At 38.7% G+C, this 27,928-nt stretch overlaps 1 protein-coding gene across 1 annotated transcript in view; it reads left to right on the top strand.

Annotated features, from left to right (window-relative positions):
* Nucleotides 1–7,978: 7,978 nt before the first annotated feature.
* CTTNBP2 (cortactin binding protein 2) overlaps nt 7,979–27,928 on the top strand; it is a 118,502-nt gene continuing 98,552 nt past the window's right edge. Inside the window, exons 1-2 of the mRNA XM_034431039.3 lie at nt 7,979–9,472; nt 21,889–21,996. Of these exons, the coding sequence (XP_034286930.2) occupies nt 9,410–9,472; nt 21,889–21,996 (171 nt within the window). The 5' untranslated portion in view covers nt 7,979–9,409. The remainder of the gene's footprint in view (nt 9,473–21,888; nt 21,997–27,928) is intronic.

Below are 27,928 nucleotides of genomic sequence, written 5' to 3'. Positions count from 1 at the left end.
CCCATCAAGCCACGCCCACCAAGCCACACCCACAGAACCTGTAGTAAAAAAAATTGAAACCCACCACTGGTGATTACCTTACTGCATTTTATTTTGTTCTTTGATCTCTTTGAGGAAATTTGACTGCATACAGGCATATTTCATTTTTCATGAGCTAAGTGAGAGCATATCTTGAAAAATTAGCTGGTATGGTTACCCTGATTGGACCAAATGTCCCTGTGTATGAGGGCCATTGATTTTAAAGGTTTGTCTCATTTGCATAAATCTGTGCTTGTGGATTTAATTTAAACACGCCATCATGTTTTATTGTCACAGGGCATGATGACACTATAAATGTCTTTGTTAGTTGTCATCTCTGTAGTTCTTTTATGCCTTCTGAGTATCTATGACCCATGCCTTTTGCCACAAGTGAATGCTTTCATTGTGTTGCCTATTGCTGCGAGTATCACTTCATTTCTTAGCTAATAGGTCTCTAAAAAGTCTTCTGGTAGATGAAGTGCATACCCAGGGTGAGGAGAATTGACATATATTGAAATTAGCTGCATTGGCAATTGAATTTTACTATAACACAGTCAACAGGAGCATCATATTTGTTTAAAAAGACAGAATACTATAGAAAGACAAATGTCCGATATCTCAGAAAGAGTAGCCAAGGAGTTCTCATCAAGACTTTATGGTCTCATTCCATGGAAACTTCTATAGCTTCAAGGAAATTCTCCATTTTGCCTACTGGTAGGGCTGACCCTAAAATGTATGCATCAAAAGCAGTGTGCATGTTTTGCCTGGGGATCTAACCTCTAAAGCAGAGGTTTTCAAACTTGGCACCTTTAAGACTTGTGGACTTCAACTCCCAGAATTCTCCAGCCAGCATAGCTATACAGTACATATCCAAAGTCTATACATAGCATATTTTTAAAAATCTAATAGTTTTATGAAGAGCTTCTTTTTAAACCATGCAAAACAAGTAACCTTTTTAAGAATACAGTAGAACACTAGCACATATTTAATCAACTGGCTAATATACTGTACATAATATGTTCCTGTTATTCCTGAACTGTACAAAAACTTCAACATATTTGTAACTTTTCCATATCTGGCTGTTGAATGATTATGTAATGTACACAATAAATTGTCAATAGTGTCATTTGGATATTTTAAAGCCAGAGAAATTGTCCAAGAATCATCGATGCTGCATAAATCAATTGCTCTCTCTCATCAATCTGTGTCTTGCAAGATTTAGGATTTAGCATCTGTACTTTCACAACTTGCCACAGAAAAAGGACCCATGACGATAATTAATACCTAATGGCATGTAAACGCTGTTGCTTTAGTTGTTGCATGGCAACCGACAAATCATAGACCTGTCAGTGGGCAAGAAAAGAAAGGAAAGAGACATTTAAGCCAGAAGAGGCATTCACCCTGTTCCCCATATCAGCTGATCCATTTTCTTTTTAAGCAGATTTCTTTTTCTCTATTAGAAGTTAGTCCTGATTTTGTGGAATAAAAAACAAAACAGTGAAACAAAGTGGAAAGCCTGAAACATATAATTCAGCGAAACATTTTTAAAAAAAAAAAATCTAAAAGCTAGTCAGAATGTTACACAGTTATATTTCTAAAACAAAGATCAGGATATACTTTTGAGTTACTTTTGGTAAATTTTTAGTTGAAGTGATTAAGTTGTGCAATGGTCTCACAAACTACAGGAGATTCAATACTGCTTGATTGAATGCTTGCTTCTCCCAAGCTTCCTTCCTCAGTCAGTTATTTTTAACCTCTCTAGGAAATAACTAGCAATTTCCAGTGTAAATTCTGAAGTGCAATGTAAATGAGAGCAAACAATAGTTCACTTGTCCTCCATCTAAATGAGCAGTGATAATTGCCTTCCATCTGGGTATGAATTCCTGTCGGTTATGTTATAATTAAAGTCAAACTTGGGCCCTGGATTGCCATTCTACTATCACATAATTCCAATGGGTTACAGAAAATAAAATAATTTTCTACTTATTGTACTGTGGGAGGACAGCAGTAGTTATCTGAAACTGGTTGCCTTTTAGATTGGTATATAAGACATCATTTTTGTTTGTCTGGAGAAACAAAAGCATAAGATGAGTATTAGCAAAAAAGAGAGAAAGAGCAAAAGTCAGGAAAAACACATTTAGAATCAAGTAAGAACATTAAATGGGTACATTATTTGGTTAGTCTATCAGTGGAAAGGGGTGCAGTTTGTGTTGTGGTCCAATCAAAGCAATGAATTTGGAGGTCTGCTGGAGTCCTTCAAGAGACCCTCAACCAGATTTAACCATGAACTTTTCTCCTTTTTTCTGTGGCAAAAAAATGCTATTCCTTTGTGTCTGTGATAAAACTAACAATCCAGTGAAATAGTTTCATTAGCAAGTAATCTCAAAAGTGCTTCATTACCAAACCATCTCTCCAGCAGCAAGGTTTAAACTTGGACCTGAGGGAGTTACTTCTTCAATGGTGAAGAGCTCTATTGACAATGGAAGGGATTAACACTGCTGGAGATCTTATTTTCCTAAATAATGGAATTGATTTTGGAATAAGGCAGTTTGGGGAGGAATGAAGACCTATTTCTATAGCATCCTGTCATCATCTGCATTACAAGATGGGTACATCTCCCACAGTTGGGGGTACTTCCTGCCTTGAATGGAGCTGTATCTTTCTTTCTTGTTACAGGAACACCGATTCTCAAAGAAGTTTCACATCACCAATGTTTCTTCCTATGAGGTTAGGCATGAAACTAAATGTAAGTTTAGTTTTACATTAATTAGGTTTGGTTTGGTTTGGTTAATTTGATAACTGAGGTGACCTTCCACAATCTCTGATAAACTAAAATGCTATGTTTCTACATTACTGATACTAACTTACTCCCTTCCATTACCTACTGAGACAGTCACTATGTTTTGAAACCATAACTACTGCAATGCTCTCTACATGGGGCTCCCCTTGAGGAGCACTCGGAAGCTCCAGCTGGTCCAGAACACGGCCGCGCGGGTAATTATGGGGGCAACATGGCGCTCCCATGTGACACCTTGCCTGCGCGAGCTGCACTGGCTTCCGGTGGTCTTCCGGGTGCGCTTCAAGGTATTGGTTCTCACCTTTAAAGCGCTCCATGGCTTAGGGCCCGGTTATTTGCGAGACCACCTTCTGCCACCGATAACCTCCCACCGGCCAACTCGGTCCCACAGAGAGGGCCTCCTTAGGGTGCCGTCGGTCAAGCAATGTCGACTGATGACCCCCAGGGGGAGAGCCTTCTCTGTAGGGGCACCTGCCCTCTGGAATGAGCTACCCCCAGGAATACGACTAATCCTGGACCTCCGTACCTTCCGTCAAGCTTTGAAGACCTTCCTATTTCAACAAGCTGGGCTGGCTTAAAATTTTAATGGGTTATTTTAAGGGTAATGGGTTTTAATGTTTTGGGAAGCCAATTCGATTTAATTCTGCTTTTAAATTATTTTAAATTTTGTATTGTATGTATATTAATTTTGGCTGTGCACCGCCCTGAGTCCTTCGGGAGAAGGGCGGTATACAAATTTTAATAATAATAATAATAATAATAATAATAATAATAATAATAATAATAATTGTTATACAGCTAATCTCTGTAAAACAAGGTTTAGTGAAATGTGGTAACCCCTTTACTGAGGATGCGAATGTCTTTGATTCTTTCTTTTTAATCTTCCCCAGTTGCTCACTGTTTTCCAATTTTAATTCTTCTATTCAGGCCTTTAGTACTTGGCCCACGAGAACCAGTTCAGAATGGCTTGATAAAAAAAAAAAATCATGGCTAAAGTAAACTATGACTAAACATTTTTATTTTGTTTTTAATTAAGCAGAATAAAGAAGAAAAGAGAAAAAAGAAAAAGAATAATGCACAGTATGTGTGTGAGAGAACTGCATTTTGGGGGAGGAGGAGAGTTCACAAAAAAGCAAAGGATTACTAATTAATTTTTTTTTCAAATTCTGAAAAACATTATGTCTCTTAGCAGCAAGAAAGTAGTGGATATTTTTCAACTGTTGTACAGCCCTCAATTTCCATGTAGCAGATACTGTGCGAAATTTAAAAGAATATGAGTATCTGAAAATATTAAAACCTTAAAAATTAAATTAACAATTTGACTTCTTCCCAGAATATAACAATTATTAAAAATTGCATGTGTTTGAGTGAAACATTATTGGATTTCTAATAACATAATATAATAATAACTTATTAATTTTCTGTGCAATAACTGATGTACAAAAAGTCTGAAATATTTTTCTATTAAGTATTAGTTTAAGATCTACTGAAATATTTGAGACAAACATTAAGACAAACATCATTATTTATATAAAATGGAGATTTCCAATTCCTTTTTCCATTTAGTAAAATAGTGGAAAATATTTATTGCAAACCATGGTTTAACATGAGATGTAACCAAAAACCTTTATTGCTATGTAGAGAATTGCAGCATTATTTTCCTAGATGGAAGGCTAGCTTGATAAATTTCTTCATTAAACACTAAAGCTAGAGAATTTAATTGAGCTCTGAATCAGCTCACAGATTCTATTTAATATGCTTCCTTTTTAAACAGGTACTGGTGTGTTGGCAACTATGCATGTGAAATATAGTAACAGACATATCTGTGTAATTTATATATGTAATCAAAATTAAATACCCTTAATTAATGAATTCACTGCTTTCCAGAATCTGTTTTTTTTTCTTTTCCTATATTTTGCATGTTGCACAAATGGTTAATTTATGGTTCAGTTTGTTGCACAAACTGAAAAATGGAATGTATAAATCATGTTTCACTATGTGTCTTTTGAACAAACACAGCCAATTCCTTGGGAACTGACCTAACTAAATTTGATAGGAATTTCTTCTAGAGGCTCAGCATGTGAGACTGTAATTTGTATCATCCCTGACTAACTGATGTAATCCAGATTTTAATAAAAGATGCAGATTCATCATCCATATTCTATACAACCCTACCAAGTGTTTGCATTATCTAAAAAGATCCTATTTAAATAATGCATTGATGAATTTATTGACATAGAAAATTCTCTTGTCTGCAGATGATATGCCTTTGATCATTTCTGTCACAAAAACAAGTTAAATAAATTCAAACATTTGGATCATATAGTAGAAGCAGATTTTCTAGGGGTAGCATTTAGCTAAAGTCCTGCTGATTTGTCTAGTCTTTTAATGTTATTTTTAGATAGATTAGAAAATGGCTTTCTCTGGAATAAAAATTTATTTCTCTAAACCTGTCTTCTCACAGAAAGGGAAAAGAACATTTTTGAAATCTTACTAATGAGCAAAGAAATGAAAGATTCGTTTGGATTATGATAGTTGTCATGCTCTAAGCAATAATGTGAAAGCCTCACCGGAGTAACCCAGGTTGAAGTCCACCCTCAGTCATAGAGGTTTAGTGGATGATGTTATGTCAGTCACTGTCTCTCAACCCAACCTGCCTCAAAGGTTTGTTATGAGAAAAAATGAGAGAACAGTCACATTGTGTCTTTAGCTCCTAAATAAAAGCCAGTGTTTAATCACACAAAGAACAATAATAATATACAAAGGGCCTGGTAGCTCAGCAGACTAAAAGCATTGTGATTAACACCAGCTGTCTGCAATTACTGTAAGTTTGAATCTCATCAGGCTCAAGGTTGACTCAGCCTTCCATCCTTTCTAAGGTAGGTTAAATGAGGACCCAGTTTGTGGGGACAATAAGATGACTTTGTATAAATATACAAAAGTACGAAGGCTGTTGCTTAACGCATTGTAAGCCGCCCTGAGTCTCTGGAGAAGGGCGGCATATAAATCAAATAAAAAAATTATATATCCTAGTATTTCTGTTATGTAATTATTCATAGAAATCCACAATAAACTATGGAACTGCATACCTTGGCTCAAACATACCTTTTATTCTGAGATGATATGGTAATGTGAAAAACACTCACAGAACTATAATATGTAAATCAATAATCCAAGTCTGATTGACTGCTTTTCCATGAAATGAACATGAAACCTCAATGCTAATTTTACTCCAAATGTCTCCTTAATCTGAAGTTCAAAGGAGACGACCCTTTTAGTGGTGGCTTCTTACTTCACTAAGTGATAGCAACCAGCTGATCTAAATTGATCTCCAAAAGCTAAGTAAAATCAGAACTTCTTACATCTTGGATGGGAAACTACTATTGAATGCTAGGATTATAGCCAAGATTAGTAACAATAGTCTGAGAAAAAATGGCAAAATCAATTCCATATTGCGGCCAAGAAAACTAAATTAATGTATTTGTGAAGTCAGCAAGAACTGAACTCTACTCAAAGTAGACGTTTTTTTTTAACCTCAGTTAAGATGTCTGCCACCTGGTCCGTTCATTAATGTTTGGTATAAAAGACATTTCTGTTCTCCATACCTTTTAACATCACTTCTATATTAATATTTTATTAATACTGATTTGATGATATTTACATTGTGACATAGCAGTCCATTTTGTGATAAGTCTATTTTCATTAGATAAAAGGTTTATATATGTGATACACTTCTCTTTTAGCCCTGGGGGTAACTTATAACTCTTCCAAACAATGGGGCACACTCCAAACTAGAAGTGGGGAGAAACTAAGACGATATTTGTGTTGCAATAAAGCAATGTATTATCTGTTGTGCTGCGATATGTCCAGTCCTTGGAAAGCAAAGGACCCTCTTCCATCAGCTGTACTGGAAGGCCAGAAAAGCCCTTGTGCAAAAAGGATGAGTGCTTGTCAGACTGTGAAGATCAAACTATTGACTCATATATTACGCTGTTGTCTCCTACAGAGATAAGGGGAGTGAGCTCTTAATATTCCCCATCAGACCATTCTCGAGACTACCAAATGATTTTTATCAGATTCTCCTTCTGGCAGATAGAGATCCTAAGATGACACATACTGTAGTTAATTTTGCATTTGCAGCCTGCAGAATTAATTCTTGTTACTGGGAAATTTATTTTAGATTGGGCTTGGATTATACTTTGTCAAGCAGAGTATTGCACATAGACTGTATTGATTGCTTTTACCTTCTTTTATTGTTATCTTAGTTTGGTCCTTCTGTTCATTGAATAAAATTGTCCTATATTTGATATTATTGTTTTTATTCTGATATATTCAGTTAGTCTGTGGCATACAATGTAGTATTCACAAAGACACTGTGCTTTGTAAGGCATAGTTAAATTTAATGTTTTCCAGTATCACATCTAGATTGAAATTTAGTCCTGGACCTGAATGATATAGAAAAGGCTTTGCCCAAATTCCAAACTTTCCAAAGGAAAGCCAGTAATTCTAAAATCAGGAATTTCTACTGTAAGTGAATGTTCTGGTTTGTGTAGTGACTTTGCCAAGTGATTTAGCAGCCTTTGTGCTTCTTGCCTTTGTGGATTTTTTCTCTATAAACGGACACTACACTAATTCCTAAAGCCCAGTTTATTATTAACAACCAAGTGAATTGTTTATGTTACTATGGCTGTTCAGGCCACCTCCAGTTCAGCGGCAGTGAGGAAACAAGTAGAATTTATGGCTACTTAAATGGGTTTAGTGACAATACCTCTAAGTTGGTTACATTGCTTTTCCATGGCACTGCCTGTTTTTTAGTATTTTCTGAACACAAGTGTCAAAACTCTTTTTTTTTCTTGAGAATCCACTACCTTGGCCTCAAGCAGCAAAATTGTCTGGACCAGCCCTGGGGGTTGGAGAGTTAATAAGCTTTCTCATAATATTTCCAAAATCAACTGTTTTGTTACAATCTTCTTTACATAGCTTGGCACTTCGGATGCTAAGATTCTTGAGGGCCAACCAATTTGATTCAAGCTTATAGAAAAATCTGTCTTAATCACCTTGAAAAAGAAAAGAAACTCTCAGAAAAGAAAATGACAGACTGGATCACTAAATCCTTGTGTATCTGTTTGTATATCTAGCTGCTGGGAATCCTCAGAGAGGCAATATGTCATTGGATATTAAGTATCTTTTCTACCTATACCTTAACATGGTACAAATATGTCCTATGAACATCTTCTGTCTGTCACATCTTCATGACTTGACCTACAACTCATCCTCACCCAAGACAGGCTTCAATAAAATAGTGTCTTCCCCTGCCCTTTCCACACCCACCCATCTAACAAGATTTACAAGGTATATAAAATGTCTTCTGTTGGAGGCAAAGTAGAAAGCTCAATCCTGCATGGGATCAGAGACACTTTCTGGATGTTTCAGAGTTCTAAAGGCATGCCCCCTTTAGTCTCTGGTCAGTTTCATCTACCATCATTCTGAAGAGTTGGACAGTGAAACCATGTACTGATTTGTTCAGACAAAATAGCTATATTTTTTTCTAGCACAAATGTTTTCTTTCTATTCCTCAAGCATTTCTACTCTAGCTCCATGTAAACAGTTCCCTGCTATAAACACTCATCCATTAATGTAGGCTGCCTTTTGGAAAAGCACCTTTGGACAACCAAGCAGCTGGTAAATTTATGAGGTGGTCTCCAACAGAAACACTAGAGCTCTCAATAGCTTAACCAGATTTACTAAGGTTTAACGCTATGGCCCATCCTTCTTTAGCATGAGGCTGAAATAGTATAATCATGGGATCATTATGTTCCAAACAGAAAATGGAGGGCTCTGAATAGCTATACTTGTTGTCTGTATAAGGAAAGGGAAGGGAAGGGAAGTCTAAGTAAAAGGGGTGTTTCTGATTTCCATGATATTATGTTAAAAATGTTTTAAGTGTTAAGTACAACAAAACAGGGTGTAAGAAGAGAAGCATAAGTCAAGAAGGAAGCTAGGCATCATTTACTTAGACCCAAATGGTTTCTACTGTGGTGGCTGACCGGCGAATGGTGGTTCATCAGCTTATGAAAGGGAAGCAAAGATAGTGGGATAAACAAGTCCCTCGGTTTATGATAGGCTGCACACGCATGATCAGGACAGCAGCCGTTGGCACCCAGTGGTTCTGAATGGATGCACCAGGACACCGGCTGGCAAGTGTTATGTCAGCATTGCTTTGCAGCCACTTAACCATGCCAGCCCCGCAGTCTTCCTTTCCGTAGCTGCTTTTTAAGTCCCTCTGCTCAAGGCGGCATGTAATAGAAGCCCACAACATCCGACATGGGGATAATATTATCCGACATCCAAAAGGCCATTTCGAATGAAAGCAATAGTGAAAAAACACCAGGACGGAAAATACACATCAACGGCTCCACCTCCCGGGCTGCAGCTCGGATCTCGGGGCCGGAGGGAGGCGCTCCGCGCTGGGGCCGAAGGAGTTAAGTGGCGGCGGAGGGTGCCGCTGCTGTTGCTGCTGCGGGGGCCGCCGTTCGCTCGGTTCGGCGCCGTTCTCCTCTGCCCGGAGTGGAGGCTCGCTTTGCCAGTGGAAAAATGGCGACGGAGGGAACGAGAGGGGAGTCCAGCTCCAGCGGTCGTGAGGATCCAACGGCAGCGGTAGGCGAAGAAGCGTACGGCGCTGCGGGGGAAGCGAGCCCGCGTCTTTTTTTCCCGGTCCGAAGTGCCGAGGCAGGGCAGGCTTGGAAGAGACGGGAGGCGGTGTCCGGAGCCTTGGCGCCCGGCGTGCGGGGTTGGGGAGGCGCGCGGGGCCCAGAAGGGGCGGAGGGAGACAACGCGCCGGCTTAGCTTGCTCGGTCTCCGGAGGGCGTTTTGCCTCCTGCGCTTTGGGGAGAGGAAGCCTCGGAGAACGCTGAGCGGGGGTTCCGCAGTCACAGGACGGTCCCCCCCCCCGGGCTTCGATCTCAGCAGGACAGAGGATGGGCGCGAGACCCTGCTCAGAGCCGATCCCGGGCGCTGCAACATGCGTGGGGAAGAGATAGTGCGCTTAGGGAAATATGGGCGGGGACCAGAGACCCCTCCAATGACCCTGTTTCGGGGGTCTTTCGATCTAAGGGCGGCCGGTGAGGGTCTCCTCAGAAGAAGAGGTTAGCCGTTAGGCTGTTAGACCCGGAGCTCTTTCTCCCAGGCGGCTCCCCATTGTTTCTCTGCTGCTCTCTAGTCGGTCGGCCAACGCGACCTCGTACTTTCCGTTGGGACGGTCCTGTGGACGTCCACAACCTGCCGTGCCCCCGGGGTGGAGGGGTTATCGGAGTGTCTCAAGGAGCTGACACTACAGTCCTTTCTAGGGTTGATCGCCCTGCCTCCGCTTTCCATTCCAGTTGCCTTTCCCGCCCCGTCGAGCCTGGGGTATTGTGCGAAGATTTTGGAGCGCGGCGTTCCCTTTCCATTCCTAGCTTTCTCGAATGAGGATCGCTCCAAGTTGGAAAGGATATGCTTAATAGGACAGAGGGCGCTTACTGAAGACAGACGGGGAATCAGCCTGCTCGGGCACACATTTCAAAGTGGCAGAGCTGGAATGATCTATCTTTTTCATATCTTTGCTTCAGGCTTTCTCTCACGGGAATACAAGCTCTTTCAAAATCCCCCCAAATATAGATAATTTTAGGCTTTGTCACTTCACCAAATATTCAGCTTGGCAGTCTTTCCCACCCAATACCCCTTCTCCCACCGCAATGTTATAGGCATGCCCTTAATAATTATATAATTCTTCAATCAATTTCTACTTCACTTGTTTAGCTGATTTAATCTGGTGGTGATTCTGTGGAACTGCAGAGAAAAATCCATGCTTTGATTATTCCCCTGAAAGCTGTAAATCAAAACCCTCTTGTCAGCTGAGTAGCATGTGTTGCTTGTCCATAAGTTGCAAAAGGTATTTCTCACCAGCACTCTTTGAGGGAAAGTAGCAGAAAGTGAGGTTTTATCCCTCCATTAAGGTGGTTCTTTGGAATTATTATTGCATTTGCTCCAGTTGGTTCTTCTCTTTTCAGTAATTACAGCAAAAATAAAAACAAAATAACTCCAGAGCAGCCTTTCACAGTCTGGTTCTCTTCAGATGTGTTGGAGAGCAGATTCCCAGATTCCTGTGTGGTCTGGAAATCTTGCCCTTGTAGCTCAAGACATTTGGGGGAGAGGGAGGGAGAAAGTTGAGGAAATCTGATGAGAAGATGGTTATAGAACTTGACCTTTAGACAAAATCTCTAGGGCAATGAGATGATCAAAAAAACAGTCAAAAGTAGGTCATGCCAGTATTTCCTGCACAAAGCACAGGAACATCAGAATGTTTATATATTCATTCGTACTAAAGACATGATTTTGAGAAACTAAATTGGAATGTAGAATCCACAATACTGATTGTTTGGAAAAATAATTTCTGGGGATGATGTAAAAGAAATCCCAGTTTTAAGGTTTTTTTAATATAATTCACTATTTATTAATTTTACAATACACAATTTTGATTAAAATCATTTAAACTATTTGAAATAGTGCTGATCTGCTGAATAGATTCTGGGATGGCAAGAGTTACCAGCTGAACTGGTAACTCTATTGTTACCAGTTGTAACAACCAGTTGTACTACCTAAAGGGAGACAAGCTTCATAAAATAAACATTCAAGTACTGTATTTAGGAAAAGAGAAAAATGCCATTCAAACCCATGATCCATCTAGTCCAGTCCACCTGACCTATCACTGCTTTTTGTCTGCAGGATTAGGTTTCACATAGAACTATTTCTTTCCGAGTCTTACATGGAAATGCTGGTAATTGAACTTGGGATCAAAGTGTCCTATAATTAAACTAAGGTCCCTTTCCATATTGCAGAATGAATAAAATATATATGTAGATGACATTAGCAATGCACTATGAAAGTGGAAACATACTTTATATACAGTAAGTCAGGGTATGGAAATGGATTTCTACATGTACAAGGAAATTTTCCTGCCCCTGCACCCACCCACATCCTCCCAATATAAGTCTTCTGATCTGTTCTGGAAAGGCTTACCATCTTCTGGAGCCAAAGAATGGGGAATTTATTAGCAGTCAGGTATCATTAGATCCCATCCCTGGAAAACTATTTATAAGTAATTCCCCTACTGAAAGGTTGCTGCTTTAAGGTTGATCAAGGAAGACTTTTCATTCTTCATTCTTAGTGCCTTTAAATTAACATAAAAAGAGAGCCAGCTCCAGTCATAATGGCATTTTAAAAAAAACTTGTGGTCCACACATCTTGGACTAAGCCTCAGTGCTATGAGTGGAACTTGTATCTCATTAAATGTGCATAAGGTTGGTTTTTAAAACAGTTACTGGTGTTTTATAATGAAGAAAAACTGATTTCTTTATTAATACCATGTTTCCCCCAAAATAAGATAGGATCTTATTTTCTTTTGACTCCCCAAATAAGGGCTTGGCCTTATTATTGAGGCTCTTATTATTTGGGGGTTGCAGGAGATGACGAGCATAGGACTGGATGTCCCGTTGCTGCCATCGCCTCCCCTCCCTGTTCTTTGCGCCGGCTGAGAGGCCCAACACGTCCCGCCTCACCCCAATGGCAACAGCTGCTTCTCTTCCCCACACTCTCTATCAAGAGTGGTAGCAGATGGGGTGGGGGAGAAGCGAGACGCATGAAGCGAGACATGGCTCCCCTTGCCGTCTCTTCCCCCCCCCTCGCCAGGCATGACAGGGCTCCTGCCCCTCGCTTAGCCACCTGCCCCCTTTTGGGGGTGGCAGGTAGGGCAGGTGAGAAGTGGGACGTGCATCTTACCTTTCCAGCTTTGTCGCATTCCTCGCTGTTGTGTCCAGGGAAACACCCTGTAAAATAAAACCTTATCACGAGTTCGAGAAGTTTGATTGAACTCGTGAGAAGGTTTTCTTTTACAGCGTGTTTCCCTGGACACAACGGTGAGGAAAGTGATGGAGCCTGAAAGGTAAGACCTGTGTCCCGCTTCTCACCTGCCCCACTTGCCACCCCCAAATTGCATCCCTAAAGGGGGCAGGTGGCTAAGCAAGGGACAGGAGCCCTGCCATGCCCAGCAAGGGGGGGAAAAGAGACGGCAAGGGAAGCCACGTCTCGCTCCACGCATCTTGCTTCTCCCCCGCCCCACCTGCCACCCCTCTCAATAAAGAGTCTGCGGGGAAGGGAAGCAGCCAGGCTGCTGTTGCCATTGGGGTGGGGTGGGACATGTTGGGCTGCTCGGCCAGCGCATAGAACAGGGAGGGGAGGGCATGTCCCCCCTTTTCTCCCGGCCTCACCTCCTCAACACATTTTGGTTCCGCGGCAAACAACCAGAGGAAATGGCAGGACCGGCTGCGCATGCATGTAAGTAGTTGGTGGGAGGGCTTATTTTGTGGTGATGGCTTATATTATCACATGCGCTGAAAAGCCTGATTGGGCTTATTATCCGGACATGCCTTATTTTCGGGAAAACATGGTAGATTTTGCATTGTTGGCCAGGTCTCAAATTAATTTGCAATTTAGCAGTTATCTTTCCACCATTGGGCTATCAACTGAACTGAAATTTGGCTTGGTTTTTACAGACTCCAAAATCTAGCAATATCATGTTATAAATGGAGAACAGCAATTGTTGGACAGCACCCTTCTTTCGTTATTAAAGTTTTAGGATAAGAATGCCGTTTTGAATTTGTCAGCCTTCAATGTTTTATTCTGACTATTTCAGAACATATTAATAAAGGAAAAACAAAACAGCACCCAGTAAGTTTTACCAACATTTAGCAAATGTTGGCAGGCTTTTTCTGGAAAAAATGTATAGAATATTATGAAAAAATAACTCTGCCTTTGAATGTCATTAGGAAATTTATGACTGGGAGAGGAGTGAAGAGGAAAGCTTTCTAATAGACATATTTGGAAATGAAGCCAAAATTCTTCCCAATCTATGTTTTCCTAAGCAAAGCTTAGTTGGGGGTGGGTGCGAGGGGGGGGTTGCAAACCTTAGTATCTGCTTTGTTGCCATGGTAATACTGACAAGGGAAAAACATGAAGGCATGATTCACCCCTCACACCTACAGGAAGCTCTAAGATACCTTCTCAGAGAAGCCTCCCTAGAAACTGTCCTAAAGGGTTGATGTCCCCATGACATTCAGATAGGCACAGGTTCACATTCCGTCTTCTCAAAAGGAACACAGGTTGGATGCTTTCCTGGTGCCTTTTTACAAGACATTAGGAAATCTGCAGCAGAGCAGACCATAAGGAGATACAGTAGTAACTGGATTTCCTACAAGACAGATTCTGATTTTTACATGAGATGAGCAACCTTTGGTGTTTCAGAGGTTTCAGCATCTGCAGCGTCCGTTGGTCCTTGGCCATGCTGGCTGGCACTGATAGGATTTTAAAAGCCTCTGACGATCCAAGCTGAGTTGCCTGATCAGCAGAGGCATTTTTTCTTTTAAATGCCTCTGACGATCCAAGATGAGTTGCATGATCGGCAGAGGCTTTTAAAAGAAAAAAAGCCTCTGCCGATCAGGCAACTCAGCTGGGATTGTCAGAGCCATTTGAAAGCATTTTTTACAACCTCTTCGCTGAAGAGGTTGTAGAAAAAATGGTTTTAAAAGAAAAAAAAATTGGCCATGCCCACCCAGTCACATTACCCCACCACCATGAAGCCATGCCCACAGAACTGGTAGTAACAAATTTTAGATTTCACCACTGCCTCCATGTGAAATTTGTTTCAAAAAATGTGCATGCAACTATACATATGTAGTGACGGTACTATGTGCTACAGATTTTTCAATAAGCTTGTTTCTCTTGGTTTATATTTTATATTAAGAATATAATAATATGCCTGAAGCTACTTGTGAGCTATACTCAAGGATTGTTTCAGTCGTGACATTACATAACAGAACTGCTGCTTTCTAGAGTCATCGTCATTGTCAATTGATGCTAATTAGTTTACAGTAAATTAATTCACTTTTTAGTTAATGCAGGTGTTTCTGGATTTTAACTTTTTGGAGACATACAGATCTGTGAACTGCATTTTTTTTTTCAAATCTCCACTTGGGGATCCTTATTTTACAGACTCACATGTGGTGCCTTCTCATGGATCTGATTGTATTGCAGTAAATTCTAGACATATTCTAGAATCCCAGAACATGGAGGGGTTTTATGTAGAAACGTAAGAAGGGGATTTCTGGTCCTATGTGCTGGTCTCCTGTTGGTCAGTCCCATGCACTTAGAGCAGTGATGGCTAACCTTTTTGCCATCGCGTGCCAGGAGGGGGGGTGGGGGAGGTTCGCACACGCATGTGCCCACACCCATAATTCTATGCACCCTGCGCATGCGCGTGCAACTCCCCCTCCCCCCCACTCCTGGCACATGACGGCCCAATAGGCCCGTTTTTCTTTCTCACTTGGCTCCAGATCCTCTCTATGCATCCTTTCCCACTCCCTTGGAGGCCCTCCGGAGGCCTGAAAAGGCCCATTTCCCAACTCCCGGTGGGACAGGAAGTGATGTTTTTTGCTGTCCCCAGCCTCCAGAGCCTCTCTCTTTCCAACCTTAGCAACTTTAAGACTTGTGAACTTCAACTCCCAGAGTTCCTCAGCCAGCAAAGACAAGATACATTCATCAAGAATCATAAGGTACAACACTTAATGATAGTCATAGGGTACAAATAAGCAATCAAATCATACTAGGAAAGAATCAATATCAATATAAATTGTAAGAATACAAGCAACAAAGTTACAGTCATGCAGTCATAAGTGGAAGGAGATGGGTGATAGGAACGATGAGAAGACTAATAGTAATAGTAATGCAGCCTTAGTGAATAGTTTGACAGTGACAGTGTTGAGGGAATTATTTATTTAGCAGAGTGATGGCGTTCGGGAAAAAACTGTTTTTGTATCTAGTTGTTTTGGTGTGCAGTGCTCTATAGCGTCGTATAGCGTAGAATGCACTGAAATGCATTTGGGGCTACAGCAAATGGTTGCATATGCATATACTGGGTTCAGCTATCACAAACTCTGGATGGGAAACATCAGCATCTATCGAAATACTGAGTTTGACAAGACCTGTGATTTGACTGAATGCACAGTGTCTTTTTTGATGTTCTTAAAAAGGACTGTGGTGCAGGAGGGAAACTCCCCCTTTCTACTTAATTGTGAATATAACAAGATAGCAAAAACCTGTTAACAGCCAATCTCAAGTGTTCTCAAGTGACCTTGAGAATGTACCTATTTAATATTATTCATCCTATGGTTTATCAATGTAAATAGAAGCAGCAGAAGTGTAAAAATGTCTAACTGAGCATTTTCATCAGATTTTTCTTCTAAAATCTACTGGATTTATATACAGGATTCTCCGATTTCTTATGAAGATCTTGCTGTGCTAAATGTTTAATATATTTAGCAGTTTCTAGGCAGGCTGATTCTGGCACAGATGTTATCCTTGTGTTACATTGGCACAGTGCTTGCTGCAAACATACTTCGATTTTTTTTTCCAGCACAAGTGAGCTTTTAATGATGTTCAAGAGCAGGAACAGACCTTCCCATAGGAAATAAAAGCTATTATAAATGCACCTACTTTCCTTTTCAAGAACTTTATCTACCACCTATTCTGACAATTTCAAATCAGCTTCTTTTATTTCAAATCAGCTTCTTTGAAGATCTTGGAAATGATTTGTCAAAGAACTTGGTGGAAAGCACTAGGAAAAAATAATATCTCCAAAAGAATAAATTTGAATGAAGAAGAAATGGAGAACTTTAGTTATACTTTTATTCCCTTTAAAATCAGTTGCCTTTAAGCAACTGATATCTACTATTCTGAAATTCAGAGTAACAGAATAGACTTTGAAGAGAATTTGCAATAATCTTGCCCTACTCTAAATAAACAAGAGGGAAGCAAAAAAACAGGAAAGCTCTCTTTGCTGTTATACAGTTGTCTGAATTCTACAGCCCAAATTTGGTAGCTATAAGTATGTAGTTTCTTCTCATGGCTATGCAGACTGTTTGCCCATATGAAATGGCTATGTTGATGCAGATTTCTAATGTGCAATCTGTCATTAATGTAGCATATTAAAGGAGTTGACCCAGACCTCTCTATACTAGTAAACTCTAGATTGTTGTGTAAAGAAAACTCATGTCACCATCCATGTACATGCATAATTGCAATAAACTCCTTGAAGCTAAAGTTGCTACTGAGCAAACATGAATAAACTGCTGAGTAAAAGATTATCAAAGATTATCATAATCTGCCATTTCAGTTATAACCCCTGTCCAATATCAATAGCATGAGTAGGACTTAATTTTCAGGTGAGTGCAGATATATTGTCATAAATTGCTGATGCATTTGTGTATGTCTGTAAGGTTTGGCAGTGGAGTCACCAGGAGGCATCTGGTTATTAATGAAACTATATATCTATATCTATATCTATATCTATATCTATATCTATATCTATATCTATCTATCTATCTATCTATCTATCTATCTATCTAGAAAATATTACATAATAGTGTAATATAGTACAGAAAATATTACATAATAGTCCTATGTAATATATTTTTATCCAAGGCTGAAATACCTCCAGTATTATAGTACCTGCAGGACCACAAATCACACAAAAGCTAATATGAAGAGAGAAAAAATGTTAAGGTATGCTGAAAGACAAGAAGAGAAAATGCATGTCCCTGCAAAGAGGAGGCCAGAGAACCTGTGTATTTGTTGATACAGCTGCCTTGGCTCAGAATAAGGCAACCTAGGGCCCTCCAGATGTTGTGGATTGCAAGTCTGATCACTTGAATTGCTAATGTAGTAAAATTCTGGGTAGGTTTGTTCTGAAGTCAATACCCCTGCATTCAACAAAATTTACTCCTGAGTAGACAGTAGGTTTCTAGACATTAAGCTTGTGAAATTTTGTCTTTGCAAATGATGAAATAATTCAATCTACATTTTTAGTGCAAATCAGCTTTAAATTATCCATCAACTTTTCCATTTGGTAAATGTTTCAATTGAGTTAAAATGTTTCATTTCATTATAAGTTCCAGTGAAAATAAAAGTTAAAAGATTAAAGTGTATTTAGAAATTTACTTTTTCAAATGAATGTTTTAAAATACACAAATAATGTGAATGCCTTTATTTTCCTCCCAGAATTTTAGAAAATTTGTAGAGTCCATCTTTCTGAAGCACTTTATATTTTAAAAGGATCTGTTTTCAATTATTTCATCACCAACTCCCACACAGCTAAACAATCTTGCTTTTACGTAGGAATGACATTCTAATCTAAACTAATGGCTCATTACAGTGCAAAGATGTTAGAGACAAATATATTTTCCCTCCCCTCAAGTGATTAAACACTGGGTTTCCTTCTACTCTTCCAAAAGTCACAAATATTGAATGGATCACTTAATAATCTTGGACGATTGTGATATTTTCACATAATCACCATCTTTACCCTGGAAATTGTTACCCTTTCCCCCCCAAAATAAGACATCCCCTGATGATAATCGCCCCTAGGGGGAGAGCCTTCTCTGTGGGGGCACCTACTATCTGGAACGAGCTCCCCCCGGAGATACGGAGGATCCCGGATCTGCACACCTTCTGCCGCGCTCTTAAGACCTTTTTATTCCACCAGGCGGGCCTGGTCTAATCTTTTCCCTCTTTTTAATTATGCAAATTTTAATCAGTTTTTAAATGATTGGGGTGTTTTAATCTGTCTGGGCCAAATTGTTTAATTCAATTTTTTTAAAAATTTGATTTATATGCCGCCCTTCTCCGGAGACTCAGGGTGGCTTACAGTGCGCTAAGCAATAGCCTTCATCCTTTTGTATATTTATACAAAGTCAGCTTATTGCCCCCACAAACTGGGTCCTCAATTTACCTACCTTAGAAAGGATGGAAGGCTGAGTCAACCTTGAGCCTGGCGAGATTCGAACCTGCAGTAATTGCAGGCAGCTGGTCTTAATAACAGGGTGCTTTAGACCACTGTACTACCAAGGCTCCTTTTACTTTGTTTTTAAATTTTGTATCTATGTATTTTTTCTGTTTGGCTGTTCACCGCCCTGAGTCCTTCAGGAGTAGGGCGGTATATAAATTAAATAAAGTAAAGTAAGTAAAGTAATAAGTCCAATCTGGTTTTTGAGTGCATGGCAATAAAGCCAAGCACTTATTTCAGGGTTCAAAAAAATATAAGACAGGGTCTTATTTTCGGGGAAACACAGTAGCTTTCTCCCAGCCTCTGCTCTCACAATTACTGCATGATCAGCTGAGGAGGGGCTGATAATGCCATGAAATCTAGCAGACTTTTGTAATGCAGAAGTTTGTGAGATGCAGATACTTCACGGAAAAAGTGTATGATGATCTGGTATTTTCAGAAATTGTGATGTTTGACCCAGTGTGGTGGATGGTAAGTGTGCTGCCAAAATTACTAGTAAGAGGATCTGACTGGGTTGTGTGTTTTCCAATCTTAGTAATTTTAAGATATGTGAACTTCAACTTCTAAATTACTCAGCCATGTTGATTGGCCAGCCAGCCATATTGATTGGGGATTCTGGGAGTTACAGTCCACATATCTTAAAGTTGCAAAGGTTAATTAGAAAATGTGTTATAGGAACAAGGCAGGGATGAAATCCAAAATTTTTTCCTACCATTCTGTGGGAGTGGCTTGGTGGGCGTGGCACCAAGAAATAAGAAATATATATCAGGTAAGATGGCAAGAGGAGCCCCATTTTGCTCCACACGCCCCAAAGTAATAAGACATCCCTGAAAATAAGGCCAAGCACTTATTTCGGGGTTCAAGAAAATATAAGACAGGGTCTTATTTTTGGGGAAACATGGTCTATATATGTATGTATGTATGTATGTATGTATGTATGTATGTATATGTATGTATGTATGTATGTATATGTATATGCATATGCATATGCATATGCATATGCATATATGTATATAGATATATGAATGAGGCTTATATTTCTAAGTAAAACATTATAATGTGTCTGCATTTCTGTAAAGAAATATGAGCATATGTGAACATATAAATATATATGTGTGTATGTATGTGTATGTGTGCATATGTGTTTGTGTATATAATGCTAATCTAACCAAGATATTACTGTATTTCCACACTTCGTTTAACAATATGCTCACAAGTTTTTTTCTGACAAAGTAGACACAACAGTATGAGACTTTTTATTTTACTTTTGTAATTCAGAATCTGTTAAAAATAGTCCTTTTAAATGTCATTCAGATTCAGCTGTATCCCCCTAAAAGTTAGGCAAAAGACAAATTTCATACATAAAGGACTCAAAGGATGTGTTTGATAAATATGCTTTTAGGCAGGTTTAAAATGTGAACTGCCAAAATTTTACAGCAAATCAGTTCCTGGCTAACAATCTTAAAGTTTGCTCCATACGTTCACCATAAAATTTCTCTATCTTTTCGTGCTTGGTAGAAAGCTGATAAAAAAGGAAAAGAGAATTTGATCAACAGATTAAAAAAAACCCAGTGAGCAACAGTGGACATATGGACAGTTTGAGTCTGAAGATGTGTGATGAAATCAAATAGATAAAATGTAATCTTTATTGTATATGGCGTTTGATCCTAATGTGAACAAGTAACCACCAGGCAATCAATCAATATGAATATGAGATTTAAAAAACTCTACTTCAGAATATTGAATTACAAATATACTTAGTGAGAAAATAAAAATCCATTCAAAGTGTCTTGGAACTGGATTGATTTTATTGTAAATTATAAGTTTATTCTTATTTTAACATGCAAATGGAATAATCTAGCAGTTACAAATCTTATATTCCTCTTGAAAATTAAGTCTTAATCAGGCAAGAATTCTGAATAGATTTGCTAATATAAAGAAGATAGGTCCCATGGAAAATGCACCACCCTACACACAAAGCAGAAGGTTTTCATGAGCAAGATTTCTTTTTTGTTTTGTTTTATTTTCCCAATCACTTATTCAGACAATTCAACAGATAAGTTTAAGACCTGCCTTGAGTGCCTGTATAATTAGAATGGTGTAATTACATATTTAAATAAATATTTCCGGAATAGGCACTTTCAGGGACTATAAAAACATAAAGTGCCAGCCAGGATGCCTCCTTGCTGTAAGCCAAAATCAGAAACTGTCATATAGAAAGTCTGTAGTAAAAGGTCCAACCTTTTAGCATAGAGATTTTAAAGAGTTGAAATCGTGTCTGTCTTCGATGATCAAGCAAAATATATGGCCACAATTCTTGCTGTGTTTTCCCAACATGACATTGTCTTTAATATGTAGAAAAACACCGTGGGTTTTGTTTAGCTTCATATTAGTATGCTGTGGACTGTGTGCTCCAAAATGGTGGGTGAGACCAAAAGAAATGTAAACATGAATTCATTTAATTTATATTTTATTAGTATGACACTGTAGTAATATGTGTAATATTTTTCTTCTATTATCATAGTAAAATTATAAATTGGTAATATTTGGCCATTATCATTATCATAAGGGTTTTGAGATCTTCATGTAGCCAGGGAACCTCAAACTGCTTACCTACTTTTTAGAAACAGGGTGACTTGAATTATATATATGCCTTAGACTCTCCTACATGGAAGATGAGCAGAGATTACCGGTAGCTCCTGTATTTACTGAGAGTTTTATTGATGTTTTATTGCAGTGGGATTACTTGCTGTTTCTAGGAGCATTAAAAGCTAGAGATAAAACATGAATCAATCCAAGCCTTCCACTGTGGGGTGGATAGCTGTCAAAGCAAACCCATCATAATATATAACTTTCTCAAATACATCTGCATTTATGTAGCCACACTTATGGGTGGATAAACAAGGAAAAAGTAAAACATTCAAGTTGAGTTGAATCCCTGGTGAATCATTGCAGTTTCTTGATCATTTTGGAATTGTTCAGTTTCTTGCTTGCTGTAGTGCATATGCTTGACTCTTGTGGAAAACATTGGTTTTTTCTTCCTTACTTATAATTGAACCCTGTTGCAGGAATAATTTTATTTTACTACTTCATTAGATGGAACATCTTCATAGAACCTCATTTATTTATTTTTATTTTGCAGAAAAGAGAATTCGATGTGGACAGTCTCAGCAAATCAGAATTGAGGATGCTTCTGAGTATTTTAGAAGGGGAGTTGGAAGCACGAGATCTTGTGATTGAAGCTTTGAGGGTATGTCATTTATTTATTATAGATACATTTTTCAGTCTAGAAAAAAAAGTATTGCTCAGATGTAGTAATGATTCTACTAATTATAGATGAATAATTAAATTTCAGTATCAGAATGGATGGTACTTGATGAACTCTAGAATTTCTGTTCAGACTCCAGGATTGTTGGTATCACGTTGGAGCAAGATCTTTCAAAAGATTACCCTGCAATGTTTGATTAAGCAATACACTGATAATTAATACAAAAAATACTGGGTTTTTACTATGATCAAGCCCTTTGAGGCTCATCAATTCAAGTACCATTTCGATTTCTTGAAAAATCTAGTAAGCTAATTCATCAAAATCTTGCAGATTACTACCAAAATAATTTTCATATATAACTAAAATCTTTCTCAGACCCATCCTCCCTCCACTTCACTCCCTCTGGACTCTGGACTCTCTTCTGTAATGGCTTTGTTTCCCACCTGAATTGCTTTAGTGCCTCCTCTGTATTTCCTAAGTCTGTAGGCATTTCATCACAACCAGATGATTTTTGGGACTGGGGTAGGGTGGGATAAATGAATGGATAGAAACCATACACTTCATAGATGTACAAAGAGTAAAGGTTTACTCTGGTTACTACTAGAATGGCAACTAAAATTCTCAGCACTACTGACAGTTAAGCTGCTTCTGCCTGTCTATATGTGGTTGTTCCATCTTGATTAACTAGTGTAGGCTGTGATTTAATTTATTGTATTGTGTTGTGTTGTGTTGTATTATTATATTTTATTGTATTTTATTTTATTATTTGTTGACTCCTGGCAACTGCCTGGACTAATCCCTTCAAATTTTTTGGCACGATTTCAGAAGTGGTTTGCCTTTGCCTGCTTCCTAGAACTGAGAGATTCTGACTAGCCCCATGTCACCAACTGTGCTTAAATTGTAATCCCGACTCCTGGTTTCTAGCCTAGTGCCATAACCATTTCCCCAGACTGGCTCTCTATTCCGGACTGTGATAGAAACTGCTAAATAAATAGTGAAAATCCTGTGTAATGTTTCTATTTGCAGATGTGGATTTTCTGAACAGAACTGAAGGGGCATTTTCTTTCCATTCTTGCAGTCCATCATTTTTGCATCTCCTTGCATGAAATGGAATGTGTCCCATAGACGCTTTTGCATAAGAAGGTTCTATTAACTACTTGATAAGATTACTCTAATTTAAATTTTAAGTGACATAATACTTCATTTGCCTCTAATGGCTTTTCATATCTAGTGATCTCTGAATTCTCTGCTTCAAGTATCATTATTTCACTTTTCCATACCTATTAGATTCAAAATAAATTTCTTCTAAATTATAATTCCTGTCAGATTGAAAACCCTTCCACGTCCTGAATACTTTTGCATAGGAAGCATTCTTACTTAACAGAGGTATTCACTGGCATTATCTGTTCTGTTGTGAGTTTTTATGGGTTTTTTATATTTAATTTTGTGCAACCAAGCAGGCTACACAAACATCACAGTCAATTTAGGAAAAAAATGAATGCTTTTGTCAGTAAGTTATCTGCCAGCGCGAAGAATCATATATGGCAATTGTTTCAGACCTCAGAATACTCAAAATGTGATAATTGGATATGGCAGTTACCGGTATATGTCATTCTGAATTTACCGGTATAAATGGCTGTAATTGTTTTGGAGTTATATACTATATTTCAGATATGTCCCATGGGATGAATGAGATTTCTTTCCAAATTAACCTAGAATTTAATAAGGAATTTCTTAAACAGTTACTTCTATCATCTTCTGTAAAGACAACCACAAAGTATACCCATGTGAATTTCCTTTTCATAGGAAATTCTAGGAGGGGGATGCATCCCAGAGGAGGAGGGTGTTTCACAAGACATGGGCTGCTATGGACTGCCCCACCCCATAGATGCAGTATTTAAGGATGAACAAAATAACAGAGTTAAAAGGGACCTTGGAGGTCTTCTAGTCCAACCCCCTGCTCAGGCAGAAAATCCTATATACCATTACAGACAAATGGTTGTCCAATTTCTTTTCAAAAACCTCTAGTGTTGGAACACCCACAACTTCTGGAGGCAAGTCGTTCCACTGATTAATTGTTCTCACTGTCAGGAAATTTTTCTTTACTTCTCTCCTTGATTAGTTTCTATCCTTTGCTTCTTATCTTGTCTTCTTGTGCTTTGAAAAATAGGTTGACCCCCTCTTCTTTGTGGCAGCCCCTTAAATATTGGAACACTGCTATCATGTCACCCCTAGACCTTCATTAAACTAGAATACACAATTCCTGCAACCCTTCTTCATATGTTTTAGCTTCCAATTCCCTAATCATCTTTGTTGCTCTTCTCTGCACTTTTTCTAGAGTCTCAACATCTTTTTTATATCGTGGCGATCAAAACTGGATGCAATATTCTAAGTGTGGTCTTACCAAGGCATTATAAAGTGGTGCTAACACTTCACATGATCCTGATTCTATCCCAGTTAATGCAGCCTAGGACTGTGTTGGCTTTTTTGTTAGCTGCACACTGCTGGCTCATTTTTAAGTGATTGTCCACTAGGATTCCTTAAGGGAAAGGAGCCGGTGTGTGCCCTCCTAGCCTGACCTGGTAGAATGGGAAGATACCCTCAAGAATAGGTAGTCCTGCAAATTGCCTTGATCCATGCTATGCAGGATTTTAAATGTGATAAGCAGCACTTCGTATTGCACCCAGAAATAAACTGGGAACCTGTGTAGCTCACATAACAGCAGATTAATTAAGTTGCTTGCAATGTCCATAATTGCCAGTAGCATGCCTAACAGCTTATTAAGAATTCTGAAATTTGTATTCTAGCTCCTGGAGGGGTTCAGCTTGGTAAAAGCTTCTAATACATGATTATTTAGGCTATACCAACTATATATTACAGAATCCGTAAGAAGCCTGATAGAATCTCATCTGTTCCACTATATCTGTTATGAGTAGCCACAAGTCATATCATGCCTGGTATTAGTAATAGCAACATGTGTATATACTTCATTTACTTCCTAGTCAATGAGTACAAGGTCCAAGTTTGCTGTAAAAGAGAGAGATGGAAGCAGACCAGTGATTTGACACTATCTAATGCTGGAATTCCAGATTTAATAACTGGTATCTTTAAATGGAACTAGAAAAACTTTTGCTTGAAACTCTGAAATGCTGTCATCGATCTGTAAAGATGCTACTGTGTTTCCCCCAAAATAAGCCCTATCAAAAAAATAAGCCCTAGCTTGATTTTTTATGGGTGCGCCTAATATAAGCCCTACCCCCAAAATAAGCCCTAGTTAAGATGGGCCCTGCCCACTTCATCCCACTGTCTGGTTGTACGAGGTGGGACAAGGCACATTCGTAAAAATAAAGCTAGGGCGGGGGTGGGGGTGGAGCTGCCCTATGTGCCCTGCACCCACTTACCTTAGGACTGCTGCAACCAGGCTTCCCACACCCCGATACCTGTCACACTGCTGCCCAACTTCTTTGGCTGCTTGCGACGGCTCACAGCCAGATGCCACGTGACTCATCACGCCAGAGACCATGTGGCTCATGGCCGCAGCGCCGTTCATGGCAAGAGGGCACATGGCACATTGCACCATTGCGATCAGCGGCACTGGTGTAATGTGCCAAATGGCCCCTGCCATGAACGGCAGCACCGGCGGGTTGCGCCATGTGATGTCTGGCCACGAGTGGCCACAGAAAAAGTCAGGCAGTGGTGTGACAGGTGTCGGGGCATGGGAGGCCTGACTGCGGTGGCCCTAAGGCAAATGGGTAAGACTTCCCCCCAAAATAAGACCTGGTACTTATTTTGGGACCCAAAAGAAAATAAAACTGGATCTTATTTTTGTGGAAACATGGTACTTTGCTACATCTGATTTGACTTGCTGTTTCATGTGCTTAATACTTCATATAATCTAATAGAATTTGGATAGAAAAATTGAAGACATGAATAGATCTTATAATATAATGTCCATACCTTTCTTCACTTTCTCTATCCAAAGCATATGATCTCTCTCTCCCCTCCCTCCCTCTCTCTCTCTCTCCCTCCCTCCTTTCCTCCCTCTCTCTCTCTCTCTCTCCCTCTCTCTCTCACACACACAGACACACCCACCCACCCCATTGCTATGGGGAGAAAAAGACCTGAGGAAATGGATTGGATTAAGTTATCGGACTAGTTGTTTGTGGTTTATACATATAGTGAATATTTTCTTTTTATTTGAATAATTAAGTCATCAATTGGATAACTTTATTTTGACATCTCAGTTTAGATAAGATTTGGATTTTCAATTCTAATTTCTTTTATCTTTTTAGAATTCTTCAGGTGGCAAAAACATTAGCATTGTTCTCTTAGCTTGATCCAATTTAGTGTCGGTCATTCAATTTTAGCCATGTTCATCAATTAATGGCCCAGATAGGGATGTACCATCCTATTTGCATTAAAAACAATATTCAAGCAATGCTATTACTTAGGAAGAATTGCAACGCTTAAGTAGATGTACATGGAGAAGCATAGCCATATGATACCATTCTTTGTGTAAATGAAAGAGTGTTTTCAAATCTTCCTCTGCTTGCTAAAATTAATAGGACTATTAATGTCATCAATTGAGTATCAATGAAAATATTAGTGTTTAAAAATACAGAAACCTCTAAAATGGTTTGTGACTGACACTGAAGCCTACAAAACACAAAAAACTTGTCAGAAAATCTTTAGTTTTAAATGCTGTTTCTGTGTCAGGCTTGAAGATTAACAGCCCACACAAAATACACTGTGTTCCATAAATGGTAATGTTTCTCTAATGAATCAGCATATGTATAATAACTCCTGAGAATTGCATATACTGTATAAGATGCATTGTGTATACATTGTACATGGTTTTCTGTAGATAGAACATTCCATGCTTTATAAACCAGTTGCATTGTGTTTAGATTTTATCTTGTACAATTAGACAAGAAAAAATGTTTTATGACTACCAATACACTGCTTGGTGATGGTAGGAATACAAGAATATTTAGCAATTTTTCTTTTTTTCTTTTTGTTACGATTTTTTGTTCCTTACGATTTATATTGATTGTTTCCTAGTATGATTTGATTGATTATTTGTACCCTATGACTATCATTAAGTGCTGTATACCTTATGATTCTTGATGAATGTATCTTTTCTTTTATGTACACTGAGAGCATATGCACCAAAGACAAATTCCTTGGGTGTCCAATCACACTTGGCCAATAAAGAATTCTATTCTATTCTATTCCTATTCCTATTCCTATTCCTATTCCTATTCCTATTCCAATTCCATTCCATTCCATTCCATTCCATTCCATTCCATTCCATTTCATTCCATTCCATTCCATTCCATTCTATTCTATTCTATTCTATTCTATTCTATTCTATTCTATTCTATTGATTTCATGTGGCCTTTCTTTACATAATATCTTAAGATATTGTTATAAAATCTAGTTATATTCAGAGGCTGCCTTTTGATATGAAATAGAATCTAATATCAAGACCACATTGCAAGGAGTTTCAAATACTTCGACCCTAATCCTGAAATGAAATGCACAATCCTCAGAGACAGTTATGGAACTTTTTTTCTGGGATAATTGAGTATAATTTGATTGACTGCAGCATAGGCAAACTCCAGAACTTTGTCTAATATTAATAGTAAAGTAAAAATGCTAAAGTCTTTGACTTTATAGGTTATGTGCAAATTCTGATTTGTAAACTGGGAAATAATCTCAAAAATACACTATTTTTTGTTTTCTCCCCAGAGAACGATTCTCCTTTTACTTATTTGATTTAATTACACTTCTGCGAGCACGGCTGCTAAGTGTGAAAAATGCTGTTCAGATAATTTCTCAACTCATTATTTAGAATGATTATTTTTTTGCAGTTAGAAGTCCAGGTTGACTTTTCTGTGTTCTGCTATTTCAA

The sequence above is a fragment of the Pantherophis guttatus genome, chromosome 7, assembly GCF_059756535.1.
Source record: "Pantherophis guttatus breed Tessera chromosome 7, ASM5975653v1, whole genome shotgun sequence".
Taxonomy (NCBI): domain Eukaryota; kingdom Metazoa; phylum Chordata; class Lepidosauria; order Squamata; family Colubridae; genus Pantherophis; species Pantherophis guttatus.
The sequence above is the reverse complement of the archived record's forward strand: the minus strand, read 5'-3'. Positions and strand labels throughout refer to the sequence as shown.